The sequence below is a fragment of the Canis lupus genome, chromosome 33, assembly GCF_011100685.1.
Source record: "Canis lupus familiaris isolate Mischka breed German Shepherd chromosome 33, alternate assembly UU_Cfam_GSD_1.0, whole genome shotgun sequence".
NCBI lineage: Eukaryota > Metazoa > Chordata > Mammalia > Carnivora > Canidae > Canis > Canis lupus.
In genome coordinates, this window is record NC_049254.1 from 25783408 (window position 1) to 25799609 (window position 16202).

At 36.8% G+C, this 16202-nt stretch overlaps 1 protein-coding gene and 1 non-coding gene across 3 annotated transcripts in view; one reads left to right on the forward strand and one right to left on the reverse strand.

Annotated features, from left to right (window-relative positions):
- The first annotated feature begins 4919 nt into the window (after positions 1-4919).
- Positions 4920-16202, forward strand: part of SLC15A2 (solute carrier family 15 member 2) — a 36593-nt gene continuing 25310 nt past the window's right edge. Inside the window, exons 1-6 of one of the 2 annotated variants that reach the window (XM_038583000.1) lie at positions 4920-5152; positions 6983-7070; positions 7660-7801; positions 12963-13055; positions 14166-14265; positions 16101-16191. In XM_038583000.1, coding sequence (XP_038438928.1) covers positions 5015-5152; positions 6983-7070; positions 7660-7801; positions 12963-13055; positions 14166-14265; positions 16101-16191 — 652 coding nt within the window. In that variant the 5' untranslated portion in view covers positions 4920-5014. Of the gene's footprint in view, positions 5153-6982; positions 7071-7659; positions 7815-12962; positions 13056-14165; positions 14266-16100; positions 16192-16202 lie in introns of those variants that run through there. The other variant, XM_038583001.1, reaches the window with a different exon arrangement.
- On the reverse strand, positions 9086-9193 carry LOC119867390. Its single transcript, XR_005383471.1, has one exon. It is a non-coding gene; the product is annotated as a U6 spliceosomal RNA (small nuclear RNA).

Genomic DNA, 16202 nt, shown 5'->3' on the forward strand with positions numbered 1-16202 from the left:
ACAAAAAGTAAAATCTGGGAAGACAAAAACAGCCTAACCTTTGAACTCTCTCCTCTACACACACGGATTTATCAACAAAGGACAAAGCCTTGGTGGTTCAAGATATTTGGTCTTTGACTACTCCAGTAATATGTATTGCTTCACTTCCACTTCTAAATCTCACTCAAGTTTTTCTAGCCTACACCCATCCAGAGAAGATGATTCCTGGAAATAGTTCTTAGCTTAAACCCAGCTGACAATAAACAACCCTGAAACTGGAAACAACTCAAATGTCCATCAACAAAAGAATGGGGAAATAAATTGTGGCATATTTACATAGTGAATTCTACTGAACAACAGGGGGAATAAAAGTCTTGTTACAGACAATAAAATAGATGAATCTCACAGACATAGTGTTGAGCAAAAAAAACAAACACAAAGAATACGAACAATATTATTCCATTTATTTTAAATTCATAACAAAACAAATCTATGGTGATAGTAGTCATAAAAGTGATTACCTTGAGGGATACAGTTTGGGAGACAAAGGGAAGCAGCAAGTATTATTCTCTGAAGGATTTCAGCACTGAGGTGCTAGAAATATATTACATATATTTTATCTTATCTGGGTGATGGTTGTGTGAATTGCACAAGTAATAAAATGGAGTTTTACACTTAAGATTTGTGCATTTTAAGTTATATTTAATTTTAAAAGTCCAAATACAAGGTCATTGAAAAAATATTTGCAGTGCAATGACAGCATTAATATCAATAATACAGATTTTATAAACTTACAAGAAGGGGAGAAACAACTCACTAAGAAAATGAACAAAGGAAAAAAATGAACAAAGGAAATGTATAAGCAGTTCTAAAAATTCTAAAAACATATGCTTTTGTCTTGGCAATCTCAATTCTAGATATTTATCCTTCTGATATATTTGACTTATATACAAAATTATTAGGACTATATTATTTATAACAGGAAACTCTCAACAACCTGGAAATGCATCTTTTTGTTACTGATATTTTGAAATTATTTGTCTGGCCACAAACCCTTTGACAGATGTTTGTAATATGAATATTTTCTCCCACTCTGTAATTTGTCTTTTCACTCTTAACATATATTTTGGTGAATGGAAGTTCTTAATTTTAATACTGTCCAAAATATCAATTGGTTTTCTTTTATAGTAACCATATTTTATGTCTTATTTGAGAAATCTTGGCATACTCCACGGAGAACATAAAGATGTTTTCCTCTAAAAGCTTTATTTAAAAAAAAAAAAAAAAACAGATCCTTAAACTATACAGAATTGTTTTTTATGTATGGTGTAAGATATGTAACATAAGAGTTTTAAGATACTTAACATAAGGGTTAAAATTAATTTTTTTCCCATATGGATATCCAGATGTGGTGTTTATTGAAAATGCCATCATTTCCCCTGCTGCACTGCATTGTCAACTTTGTCATTAATGATGTCTCAGCAGGTACTCTGTTTTGTTCCATTTGTTGCCATATTGTGTTGATTCGACTCTAATTACGAGTTTTATAATAGGTTTTATATTGGGTTGTGCAAGTCCTCCACTATTATTCTTCAAGATTGCCTTTGCTATTCTTGGCTTTTTATTTTTTTTGTTTTGTTTTTAAAGATTTTGTCTATTTATTCAGAAGAGACACAGAGAGAGGCAGATACATAGGCAGAGGGGGAAACAGACCCCATGCAGGGAGCCCAATGTAGGACTTGATCCAGGATCCCAGGATCATGCCCTGAGCCAAAGGCAGAGGCTCAACCACTGAGCCACCCGGGCATCCTGCTATTCTTGGCGTTTTGCATCTCCATATGAATTTTAAAAATCAACTTGTCATTTTCTACAATCACAAAACCTATTGAGATATTGTAATGAAACAACAGGTTGATTTAGAATATTGACATCTTTATAATCTGAAATTTCTAACCCATGAGCATGCAATGTCTATTTATTTAGATTTTTTTCAATTTCTTTCAATAATATATCATAGTGTTTAACATTAACATTGAGGTCTTAGACATCTTTTATTAGATTTATTTCTAGGTATTTTTATAACAATTATAGCTGGTATCACTTTTAAAATTCCCTTTTCTATTTGTTTTTGCTGATATTTAAGTATAATTTATTTTTGTGTGCTGATTCTTTTTAATTTCTTTTTTTTTTTTGAGAGAGAGAGAGAGAGAGAGAACATAAGTAAGTGGAGGGGCTGAGGGAGAGGGAGAAGTAGACTCCTCACTGAGTAGGGAGCCTGACCGAGGCTTGATCCCAGGATGCTGGGATCTTGACCTGAGCCAAAGGAAGACATTTAACCAACTAAGCCACCCAGGTGCCCCTTATGTGCTGATTCTATATTCATATACCTTGTTAAACATGTTCTCTTTTGATTTATTTCTCTTTGACTATATTAGTGTCTATCATTTTAGAGCTTCAGTCAACTTTCTGAATATGAGTATAAGATAATCACTCTATTAACATAACCACCAAGGCCATAGTATTTTTTTACTCTTATCACCGATATTTTACATTCTTCCACTTTTATTACCTCTTTTGTCTCTGAAGAGTTTATGCTCATTTCTATCTAGGACTTGCTTTTCTCTTTGATTTCTTCCTTTTTATTCTTCTGTCTGGTTTCAACTGAGCAAAAATGATAGGGTGTAAGAGACACCATGATTTATGATAGAAAGGGCTATAGAATAGGCTACAGGTGGCTAGAGTTCTAGTACTTGCTCTGTCCCTCTGAGCTCTCCTCTACTACTCTGTAAGCTAGATTAGGAGAGGGATTTCAAACCAGTGTTCTCTAAATTCCTGTCATAAGAATCAACAGAGGTGCTTCTTAAAAAACAGAGATTCTTGGATCACTACTTAAATCTATTGAATAAGAATTTTCAAGAAAAAGGCCTGCAAGTCTGTGTAGGTGTATACATGTATGTGCACATACATATGCATACATACATATATATGTGTATGAATTATTCTGGAATATATATATATACATTACATATATATGAAGAAATAAATATATATGTGAATGGATTACCCTACATCACTCTCACCATAAGGGAACTTTAGTTTACATAGGACAAAATTAACTTTCCATCTCTGATATTATTTGATTCTGTGATTGCTAGTATTATATTACCATAATCAAAAGTAGAGCTTCATCTAAAAAAGGAATATCAGAGAACCAATACTCTAAAGTTTGGTATTTGGGGTACTTTTGAGCACAAATGAGTTGGTGCATTGTATCTGTAGGTGCATTGTATCTATAGGTTCTCTGCGAGGTCAAATGCTATTCTAGAGGTAAAAGGCCAGAGCAGAGGGAGCCATTGATATAATTAGATCTTCAAGGCATTTCAGGTTAACTTGACTAGTAAATTATGACTATTTATTTGTTTTGTATTCAAAGTTATAACCAAACTAGGTCAGAAGGAGTAATGCTTTTTGAAAGAATAACTTTTTTTGAAAGCTTAATCATTAATGCCACAGTCAGAAATGAAGCTGGACTCTTCTTTGGTTAAAGGTTGGTGGGGGAGAGTAGTGATGAGTGAAAAGATACGGTCAAAGTCTGAGGTAGAGTTTGCTCTGAGTTTGTTCATCTACAAATTACTCAAATAGATAATGTAAGAATCTTGCAAAGCATAGAGTTATAGGTTGTCTCTCATATTCTCAAATAAAATAATTCTCTTGTTTTCTGATCTCCTTGTTGATTTAGCCCTCATTTTTCTTATAGCTCTCTGGTGATTCTTTTTCTTTTCACTAACAACTGGAGGGGCATCATACTCTTTTGTTCTTCTTTTACTCCACTGACTTACTGCATAAAATGCATCTATCATCATCATACCTGTTCTTGTTCTTCCTCTGATAAGGGCTAAATATTCTATTCTGGAGTCATTTGGGATTCTATCTACTAAGTATTAAGGAAAATCATGTTTGCAATAATACCTAGAAAGTAACTAGTTCATGGGGTACCTGAGTGGCTTAGTCAGTTAGTGTCATGATCTTAGGGTCATGGGATCAAGCCCTGCATAGGGTTCTGTGCTCAGCACAGAGTCTGCTTGAGATTCTCTCTCCCTCTACCCCTTCCCCCAACTTGTATGCATGCATGCTCTCTAAATAAATTAATATAATTTAATATTTTTAAAGGAAAGTGTCTGTTTCATAATTTTTGCTCAAATTGAATTTTATTTATTAATGAATTCATCTTGAAGTGATGAAAACACAAGGAATGAATTTAGTAAAGAAGAATGATTCGCAAATGTACATCACCATAACTTTTCTCTCATTTTCTTTAGCTCCATCTCTTTAACTTTTTATAGGATATTTCTAGTTGAACTTCATTATGTTGAAAACCAAAATCAGTATCCTTTCTGTCTTTGCAAATTCCATTTTGTGATGACTTTCCCTTCTCATTGCATTTCAATTCCCCTATATTCCTACATTTCTATTTCCATACCCTCCACTCCTGAATAATGACCACAGGCATTACTGACACAAATCTCCCATCTCTCATGACAGTTAAAATTCCAGACCTGCCTCATGTCTTTGGACAAATTACTCAAACTCTTGGGAGATTAGTTCCTATAAAGTGGGAATTGTGCTAAGAATTAGAGACAGATAGAGATGATAGATATATTATTGTTGGCTAGAATAGATGTTCAATAAATGGCAGCTACTGTGACCCTGAAATCAGGTTTTTTTTTTTTTCTGAAATCGGTTTTTAAATATATACTTGAGGCATTCTTAGCTGTTTTACACTCTTGCAATTCCCTAGCACTATCTTGCCCCATCTTGTGATATGTTATTCTTACTTCCTCATGCTTGACCTTTTACTTAATCATTATTTTGAACTAGTCTTGGAGACCCAGCCCTTTCTTTCCCTATAGCTTTGTGCTTTGCTTTGGGCCAGGCAGTTACTGAAAGCTGACACGCATAGGGTTAAACCTAGTCCACTCCCAGTGTCCGGTTTTACAGTAGGCTGGCAGCTGTCCCAACTGCCTACCAAAGCCAAATGCTTGAGGAGAGCAAGAGTAAGGAGCCAGCTATGAATCCTTTCCAGAAAAATGAATCCAAGGAAACTCTTTTTTCACCTGTCTCCACTGAAGAGGTACCATCCCGACCCCTCAGCCTTCCAAAGACGCCACCTCCGGTGAGTCCCCAGATTCAGTTCTGCTTCTGACAGGAACAGAATTGTTCTTTTGGTTCTACTTCTTGGCCTCTGGAGCGTCAGGCTGAGCTGTATTAGGGTATCAAAAACTATTCTCACTTGGAGTTAGAATTAACCTGAAAACCAAATCTAAACAGAAGTTTCCTTTACTTAGGAGAAGCAGCAGGAAGAGTAGTTAGGAGTTCTTCAGTTGGGATCCAGGACTTTGCTGTATCTCATTGTATATTCTGAGTTTCTCTGGGGTGAAAAAAAAGAAGCAATTTGAATATCCAGGGAAACTTGGCAAGCATTCTTGCCTGGAGAACTGTGTGTGATTGTTCTTTCTTCACCAATATAAAAACTCAGCCCTTAGTTCCCCCTGTATTCAGAATCTTATGCTGGACACCAAAGTTTTAGAATACATCCAATTTCTGTTATGATGTGTGCCAGTTTATAGTGGAGGACAGGACAGAGAAACAAAGAATAGTAATGTTGGTATTATATAGTTGTTAAACACTTCCAAATTCACGATGTCATTAAATCTTCGTATCAAAATCCTGTAAGTGGAGAGAATATAGCAATAATAGTCAATATTTGCTGAGTTCTTACTATGGGCCAAGTGGTAGTAGAATTCTCATTTCTTTGGAATAACAGAATTGAACATAAAGACAGGTTTAGTGGCATGGCCAGCGTCAGTATGTTAATACAGCCGTTGCCAGTAGTAAAGTGTGTTAATTAAACTCCAGGTTATATAATTCTCAAACTGTGATCTGGGAAGGTGAGAAGCCAGTTTATTGTGTCTTTCAAATAAGTTAATATATTAACATGTATTAATATTTAGGAGGATTCTTCATATCTATCTGTAAGGTAAAAAATGAAAATAATTTATTACTTTATTATTTATTTAGTTAATTATATATCTTCTGGTCCTAAACAATTTAAGGCTGCTTACAAGGATGCATATATTTCTTATGAAATAAGAGGCAATATACATTTCATGATGAGATTTGACTGTCCCAAGTACAGATATCCATCCCCACCTCAGATAGCTATCTTAGGTAGGGATCTGAAATAAGCATAACATTCATTATATACTGACTGATATGGTACATGCTATAGCATAGTCCTTTTAATGTCCAATAAGATTAAAAAGAAAATGTTACAGAATGTCTTTCATAGGAAGAGTGGACATTTAATGTTACATGATTTAAGAACTCTCTGCCCAAGTTTAAGATGATCAATCAGCTTACTTTTAGGAATCTAATTGGGTTCTGAGGCTGGCTCTAGTAGGCTCTGAATGGGAAGCTTATCATATTGCCAGGATTCCTCTCAGCATGATGAATAGGGCAGGTGGGGACAAGAGAGGTTAGTTCAGAACAGTAGAGCTAAGGAGGTTATTGACCTGTAAATGTAACTGCTTGGACAGCAAATGCTCCATAGGCTGATTCTTTGTTCTTTTCTTAGAAATAAGTATGATTTTTCATTATCCTGCCCAGAGCCCCAGGCTTTTCAGTTAGTAGTTGTAGGAAGATGAGCAGGTCCTTGTGTCTAGGATCAAGGAAATGTCTGAGCACTTCCATATCAAATAAATGAAGAGCAAAGGAATATTCAGAATAGCTTCTATCACTCCCAAGTCAGCAACGCAAGCACTTTCAGTGTGCTAATAGCTGTTTCATGAGGAGTCGGAGCCATTGCTTCACATTACCTATCATGGTGATTTAAAATAAATAAAATTTTCTGTTTAGAGCAATCTCAACAAAAAGGGAGTAGGAAAGCAATCTAAAAAGGGGGTAGGAAAGCTCATGCTTGAACCATTGTCTTTTTGTTTCATAGAAAATCTGTGGCTCCAACTATCCACTGAGCATTGCCTTCATTGTGGTAAATGAATTCTGTGAGCGCTTTTCCTATTATGGCATGAAAGGTAATTTTCAAGGTCTGCCTTTACTCCACTCATCCTCATCCACATCCCAAAGAATGCAGTCTTCGTTATGCACTTATTTCCCTTGTCCACCCTTCTCACCTTCATTCAAATTGGTCTTTTCCTTTGGCCAGCACTGCCAATAAATACCTCATGGGATTTCACCTAATAACTCATACAAGCCAAAAAACAGACAGACCTAACAGAAACCAGAACACAGTCTGTAATAATAAAAATGTGAAAACTTCCATTTTCGCATTTATTTCTCAAGTCTATGAACTATATCATTGTTGGGAGGGAGAAGGTAGGGACATTGGAAGCACCATATGATCTTTGTGATTGGCTTAAATGCTGCTATGTTTGCATATGAACTGAAGGGAGAAGGATTGCATTTGTGCAGGAAGCATAGCCCCATTCTCTCTCATAGTTCCCATGGGCCTGCTGCTACTGCCTGGCAGTCACTCCTCAGTCACTTCACTAATATGAGTGTTGAAGCTCGAGATCACCTTCAAAGACAAGAGATGAAATGCACTTCTGCATAAATCACTTTAATGCATCTATCTTTTTTTTTGTTTTCCCTATTCCACCTCAGCTGTGCTGACCCTGTATTTCCTGTATTTCCTGCACTGGAGCGAAGATACTTCCACATCTATATACCATGCCTTCAGCAGCCTCTGTTATTTCACTCCCATCCTGGGAGCAGCCATTGCTGACTCATGGCTGGGAAAATTCAAGTAAGGAAGATGGGTGGGTACATGGCAGATGCATTGTACAGAGATTTTGCCACTTCTAACCTCTTGCTTCCAAACAAGAAGATACTTACATCATCTATGACAAATAAGCATCTCTCTAAGACTAACAACACAGAAAGACTATTTCTCTTCATTATCAGTTTTTCCAATTTTTTACACCCTTTCCAGTCCGGAATTGTTTTTATTTTTATTTTTCCTAAATCTGATTTTAATCTTCCATTCTGTAGTTTAAGATCAATTCTTGTTTTGATCTCAGGGATGATAAATTTCTTACCCACCGGGAAATTTATAATTTTAGAGACCTCAATGTAGTTAGTTATTTTAAATACTCTCCATCTCTTCTCTGGATTAAGTCATCCTTTAGTATAGTCTTAGGAGTTCCTCTTCTCAGCTGTTTTACTGTTTCTTTTTTTTTTTTTTTTTAATTTTTATTTATTTATGATAGTCACAGAGAGAGAGAGAGAGGCGCAGAGACACAGGCAGAGGGAGAAGCAGGCTCCATGCACCAGGAGCCCGACGTGGGATTCGATCCCGGGTCTCCAGGATCGCGCCCTGGGCCAAAGGCAGGCGCCAAACCTCTGCGCCACCCAGGGATCCCTGTTTTACTGTTTCTTATCTCTAGCCTCTTTCTGTGTTTTCCTTCTTAAGAATATAATAAATATTTTCATGAGTTAGGCTGATGGTCTATTCAGTTCCATATCTTTTAAGTCTCTCAAAATAGCACCAAGAGACATTTATGGGATAATGTTTTAGTTGTCTCCTATAGTATTATTCTCATAGGCTAAAGATGGATCTTGGCTATCCATCACCAAATTATTTCCTATAGTCTTGTCATCTGTGGATTTGTTTTAATTAGTATTTCACAAAGTGCATTTTGTTGAAATTGGTTGATAGGATACAGTGAGTGTAACATAGGAAGATAAAGCTCTCATGGTCAAGTAAGTTTTGAAAATACTGGGCTGCATAAAGTTAAAAAGATTTCTTTACTGCATGACTTCTTAAATAGACTTTAACATGCTAATAAACATGGTACGATCTGTAAGAGAAGGTTATGGTATGTAGTGATTCCTATAATTATTGACCATGGAATAGTTTTTCAGAATATTTTGTGGACCTAGTGTTCCAAGGAATCCTCTTTAGTAAACCTTGGTTTATATTTGCTTGGGATATATATATATATTCATTGTTCTAAAGTGTTTAATCAGCATTTAATTAATATATAGCTACAACCATACCACAGTAGTAAACACAGTTTCTTGACTTGAGAGAAGGGTGGTGGGAAGGTGTCTAAGATTTGCGTGTCATCCTTGCTCAGGGGCCATGCTGATCTCTGTATCATTCCAATTTTAGTATATGTGCTGCCGAAGCGAGCACGGAAGGTGTCTAAGATTTATGTTTGCTATTATAGGATGACCAAGTCCATCCAGATAGGAGATTGACACTATATGAAGAATAAAAAGTGTAAGCCAGGGTCTTTATTCAATAAATAAATTTTATAGAATAAAAGACTCTCATACATGACATAGTACTTTCATTCATTTTTAAAAAGACTTTCTTCAAAATTGAAGCATACTGAGAGGCTTAACTGCATGCTAGAATACTATTTTTTATGTCAAGTTGCTTTTAAAAAGAGCCAGATGTTTTTAGTAATAATCTCTAGTGTGGTTTTATACCCTGTAGCCCATGCCTATGGATTCAGGCTTACAATCATTCTCTTAAATGTGTTTATTGCCAAATATGCTTTTGGATGTCATCTCTACAACTCTCTTTTCTTTCTCTGAGTAGGTCTAGAGCATGTCCTTTCCATCTCCTCCTTTTTTTTTTTTTTTCTCATCAGAGCTGACCCTTTTCATGCTAGGTCTCTTTCTCTGCCATCATTTCACATACTCTTTCTCAGTTCCTAAGCTCTAATTAACCGTGGCTTTGGTGGTGAAATAAAACTTAAAACTTCCTCCTCTTGACTTTCCTTTGTCACATTAACCTGTCTACAATAAAACTAAAGGAACAGTAGGCCATAAGTTAAACAGTAGAAGCTCTAGACCTAACCCTAATACTAATTAATTAGAACATCACTTTACTTATTTATTTTTTTCTTTTTAAGAGAGAATGAGAGAGAGAGAGAGAGAGAGCCAGAGAGAAAGCACCTGAGCAGGGAGGGGCAGAGGGAGGAGAGAGGGAAACTCTAAGCATGCTCCACATTCAGCTCTGACATGGCACAGGTCTCCATTCCACATGTCCAAGATCACAACCTGAGCTGAAATCAAGAGTCAAATGCTCAACCAACCTGGCCACCCGGGCACCCCAAGAATGTCACTTTAGGAATGTCCTTTCTAGACTTCACATTCCTCATTTGCAATTGGAAGATTGGTCAAGTCTATCCAGAAGGGTTCTATTTCCTATGCTTAGCATTTCAATGACCTCCTTTCAAATGCAGAATGTCCCAACTATCTTGACTTCTTTCTCTTTCTGTTAAAGTTAAAGTTTCCTGCCATTAGCTTCCTCTCTTATATTCTTCCTATCTTAGACTAATTCCCTGAGCTTTTCACCTAAAAGGTTGCTTAGACTCTACTACTCTAACTCACACTCCTTTTTTTCTCTCTGATGATCTACCAGAAATCATCGTGTTTGGGTTCATGATAGCTGGCCTTTTCTCAATCTCTCTCTCTTTTTTTTTTTTAAGATTATTTATTTATTTATTCATGAGAGACACACAGAGAGAGGCAGAGACAGGCTGAAGGAGAATCAGACTCCCTGCAGGGAGCCCTATGCAGGACTCGATCCCAGGACCCCAGGATCATGCCCTGAGTCAAAAGCAGATGCTCAACCACCGAGCCACCCAGGTGCCCCTCAATCCTTTTTATTCCCATTCTACTTATTCTTTTTGTTCCAACAAAGAAAACTTTTCTCTAGAAGATGCTACAAGGCCTTTTGGGAAAGCCTGCCCCCTCCCTCTGATGTTAATTGCCTTAATCAATTAATGCCTTAGATTAGTCACTCAACCTCTGATATCCTACTTGCCATTATAAACCCCCTAAAGTCCCTTCCCTGGAGAGCCAACCTAGAGAGATTAGGCATTTAGAACAAGAAAGCCACAACTTGAGACTGTTGGCATCTCCAGCCTCTCTCTGATACCTTCATTTCATTCTTTATATCCCAGCATATAACACTTTAAAATCACAGATGTAAACCATATAATTTCCAAAGTTCCTTCTAGTACTACTACTTATACTACTTATTCTACGTATATATAAAGAGAATGCTGATGTAGTAATGCACATAAGGAATATATTGTATATGTGGTATAATGGCATATTTCAATGTGTAAATCTCTATATATGTTCTTCCTGGAATTCCTCACTGTTCTACTTCCTATTTGCCATTCATATTTTTTGGGCAAATAATACAGCAAGAAGTTCCTGCTTAGTTATCTCTGGGCAGTCTATTCATAGTCTCTGACTCCTTTTTTACCCTTGGGAACTTGAATATGAGGTAACTGTGGTGGGGATTACAATTAACCCAAGTGTTCAAGTGACCAGGCTAAACCTGAGAGCCCTTTATCTTTCTATATATCCCAGTGGTTGGGCTTAGAGAAAGTTCTTTGTGTTAGCCATCCCTTTTTCCTGTTTATCTGGAGGTTTTTCTAGACCTCTATTGGTTCCTAGAGTTAAAGACATTCTTTGATAAAAACACCTCAGGTCAAAGTATCTTGTTGTCCTAGTTCTCCTAGTTTAAAAAAATCATTGGCTGCAAATCCATCATGTGGATACTGTGTATGTGTGGGGGTAAGTGAGGGACAGGTCAAAAATGAAAAAGGAGCTTGACGGGAATACCCATTACCTCTAACACTACAGGGTAAAGAGTTGCTCTCTCTTTTTCTGGTCTGTTTACTTCATTGACCATTACTATTTCTATGTACATTTCTCAGGCAGTTCTTTCCTCCTCCACCCCTTCCTCCTCCTACTCCATTTATCCTGGCATTGAGATCAGTATGAACTCTGAGTCTATTACTCAAGTCTCTCAAATATTTTTTTTTTTTTAGTCTTTATTTAAATTTTTGTTAGTTAACATACAGTACAATATTGGTTTCCAGGGATCCCTGGGTGGCTCAGCAGTTTAGCGCCTGCCTTTGGCCCAGGGCGCAATCCTGGAGTCCCAGGATCGAGTCCCACGTTGGACTCCTGGCTTGGAGCCTGCTTCTCCCTCCTCCTTGTCTCTGCCTCTCTCTCTCTCTCTCTGCCTATCATAAATAAATAAATAAATAAATAAATAAATAAATAAATCTTTTAAAAAAATATATTGGTTTCAGAAGTAGAATTCAGTGATTCATCACTTACTTACAACACCCAGTGCTTATCACAGTGCCCTCTTTAATATCTATCACCCATCCAGCCCATCCCCCACCCACCTCCCTCCAACAAACAGAGTTTGTTCTCTGTCATTAAGAGTCTCTTACAGTTTGTTCCCCGCCCCTTTCCCGTATGTTCATCTGTTTTGTTTCTTAAATTCTACACATGAGTGAAATAGGGTATTTGTCTTTTTCTGACTGACTTATTTCACTTAGCATAATATACTCTAGCTCCATCCAACCCATTGCAAATGGCAAGATCTCATTCTTTTTGGTAGCTGAGTAATATTCCATTGTATATACACACCACATCTTCTTTATCCATTCATCATTTGATGGACATTTGGGCTTTCTCCATAATTTGGCTATTGTTGATACTGCTGCTATAAACATCAGGGTGCATGTACCCCTTCGAATCTGTATTTTGTATCCTTTGTGTAAATACCTCGTAGTGAAATTGTGGGACCATAGGGTAGTTCTATTTTGAACTTGTTGAGGGACCTCCTTACTGTTTTTTAGAGTGGATGCACCAGTTGGCATTCCCACCAACAGTGTTAGAGGGTTTTCCTTTCTCTGCATCCTCGCCAATAACTGTTGTTTCTTGTGTTGTTAATTTTAGTCATTCTGACAGGTGTGAGTTGGTATCTCATTGTGGTTTCAATTTGTATTTCCCTGCTGATGAGTGATGTTGAGCATCTTTTCATGTGTCTGGATGTCTTCTTTGGAAAAAGTGTCTACTCATGTCTTCTGCCCATTTCTTAACTGTTTATAGACTGACTGATTTAACTCTCTCAACAGGACAATCATCTACCTCTCCTTGGTGTATGTGCTTGGCCATGTGGTCAAGTCCTTGGGTGCCTTACCAATAATAGGTGGACAAACAGTACACACGTGAGTAAAATCATGGAATAAACTGAACCACAGTTCTATTGGACAGATAAATGTCTCACACATTCATTACAGGTGATTTTCTGTTTTCTTACCAGAGATGTCCCTTTATTTTCCAACCTGTTGTTTTATTACCAAAGTGGATAGAAAAAAAAGTACTTTATGACCAGTTGGACTCTTTCCTACTTTATCTGTCCTCATTTGTTTTTATTAAACATTTGGAGACTTGTAGAATGCCTAGCTAGTATCCTTTTCATAAAAAATCATATGCTTAAAGACAATTATTAGAATCATATCCCCCATATTTCCTCACCAATTTACATACCCACACATCTGTATGCTAGGATTAAAAAATGTGCATAATATTTCTTTTAATACATCATAGAAGTCCTATTCAAAGCTTAGATTATTTCCATCTATGTGTAGTTCCATATATTCCAGTTGCTCTGTCCCTTTTTACTTAAGCTATTGATGTTTATTGGGCCAGAGGCATTTGATACATTCTGATAGTCAGTTGATTCAGTAAGTAGATAGGATTACAGTTGCTCAAGAAGTAGATCATAGGTATTCATGTTTATAATGTGGCTATATATGTATTTATCCAATGAGTTCAGATTTTTAAATTTTAATAAATATTAGATGCCTCCTTCTCTGTGTTCCATCAAAAATCAGTAACAATTCTTCTATTAATTATAATGAATTTTAACATTTTGTTTTGTGGTTAGTAAGGATATGTGGGATAGGTGTTTATAAGATCCTTCTATTGGTGTATCCCTTCAATTAAGATGAGAATGAGAACCAGTGAATTAACTTTGAAGTTCCTTCAGTATCTGCCTCTGCCTATTGCACCCAAAGGATAAATGGGACTATCCAGGGACAAAACCTTCCTATGCAATCCATACTTTCTAGCAAAGACTCAAGGATCATAAAGATTCTAAGTGTCCCTGGGTCTCTCTGAGGAGTGTAGGTAGATGGAAAGTGCCCACAGAAATTGAAGAAATGTGAAGGGGGTCTTTGCCCTTTTATAACTTTTTTTCTCTTTTATCTCTATATTCAATTTCTGCAGTTGTGTTTAGTATCAATATGGTTAGTATCCTTGCCTCTCCATTTCAGAGTCCTATCATTGGTTGGCCTGAGTCTAATAGCTTTGGGAACAGGAGGTATCAAGCCCTGCGTGGCAGCTTTTGGTGGAGACCAGTTTGAAGAAAAACATGTAAGAATCCTGTTATTTCTGTGATTTCAAGAATGTAGAGCAGGCATTAAAGATGTACCTGGCAGGTAGCTATTTACCAAGATTAAAGTAAGTCACAGGTCAAGAGTTCTGTTCAAAAATAAAAAAAAAAAAAAAAAAAAAAAAAAAGAGTTCTGTTCAGTGGTGGGTACTGGTCATTAATAGAGAGAAACATTGGAACATGTTCAAAGGAAAGTGACCAGGGTGCTGAATGGACTGAAACACATCTTATGAAGAAAGGTTGAAGGAATTAGGAATTCAGCCTGGATAAGATAAGAATTAAAGAAAATATTATAGCTATCTATAGATATTGGAAGGATGTCAGTAATTAAACCAGAACTAGTGGGTGAAAGCTATAAGAAGTGTTTTCCTCAATGGAAGGAAAATTTCAAATAGAGTTTAAAGTAGTGAGTTTACTCTCACTTCAGGTATTTTAAAAGAAACTTAGTAGGTGCTTCGGGAATGGGAGGTGATGAGCAGTGTAGGTAGGATCACGTAAGCATCTCTGGCTGAGATCCCATGAAAAGGGAAAATGATCATTCAGAATAAAACAGAATGAGATTTTATAGATGAACTTGTCTGGATGATCATTCCCTCTTTCCTAAATATTTTCCACTATTAGTTGGGTGGGTGGGTGGGACCAGTATGAATAAGCTAAAAATGGGCCCAAATGAGGAAGCTGTCAGAAGTAAGCAAGGCAAATAGTCTATTCTTAAATAGGCAACATTTCTGGCTTCCTCTCTTAGCCCTCAGTTTTCTTTTTTGCCTGTCTTCATGTATTATTCCCTCATCTATAGCTATGTCTCATATTTCTGGTTTTTCTCTCTCTGTTCTTTCTCTGTGTCCTGCTTCTTGTGTTTCTCCTACCCTTCAGACCATTTGAGCTATTATTTTATATTATTTATCTGTCCGGGGTACCATAGATCATAATTGCTTGCTGACTGGAGAAATACCGACCTTTGGCAGCCTTTGGGATTCTATGCACAATGAACTGTACAAATAGGTGAGTGGAATAGGTTTAAAAGGGGACCAGAAGAGGAAGCAAACACACTATGAATACTACATTAGGGAAGGACAGATTATGCTATTGTGTCAGGAAAAGACCGGTGGTGCCAGAATGAGGCATAATGAATAAAGCATCAGCAACTTTATTTTAAAGTTGCTTCATTTGGTAACTGCTGCACAAAGGCATTTCAGTAATAAGACAAATCCACCTCCAAGTTTCCACTAACCACTTCTAAGCCCACGGATTTCCTTTCATATTCTCTGGCAGACTTCCCATAAGCACTAGGGGAACTACCTTGCTTAATCAACAACTTAATCTACTGTCCTGTGTTCTAGTGCGATTCTTACCACACATTCCACAACATCTATTACTTAACCCAGTTAATCATTCACTTAACTAATTCAGTCTAAAAATATGTTGAGTCTGTAATATATGTCAGGTGCTATGCTAGGTAGTGGGGATTACAGAAATGAGTAAGATATGATTTCTGCTTTAAAGGAACTTTCAGCCTGCTGAAGGAAACAGACATTTAATGCAAAGAATCAGTATTAGAATAGACAAGTGGCTTAGTGTATAGGATGATCATTTTTGCCTAGGAGGGGTATAAGAGTGTTAAAATGTTGGTACGGGGGTTTGAAAAATGAGTAAATGTTTGATTTATGTCTTAAAATATCAGATATGATTTTCAGATATCATGGAGACAATATCTGAATCTATTTCTGTGTATGTACCTCCAGCTTAGTCTGAATATGGGGTGGATATGAAGCTAGAAGACACATTGCGCTGATGATTTGTCCTGTTTTTTTTTCAGGCAGAGGAACGGACTAGATACTTCTCAGTCTTCTACCTCTCCATCAATGCAGGGAGCTTGATTTCTACATTTATCACACCCATGCTGAGAGGTTAGGATCTT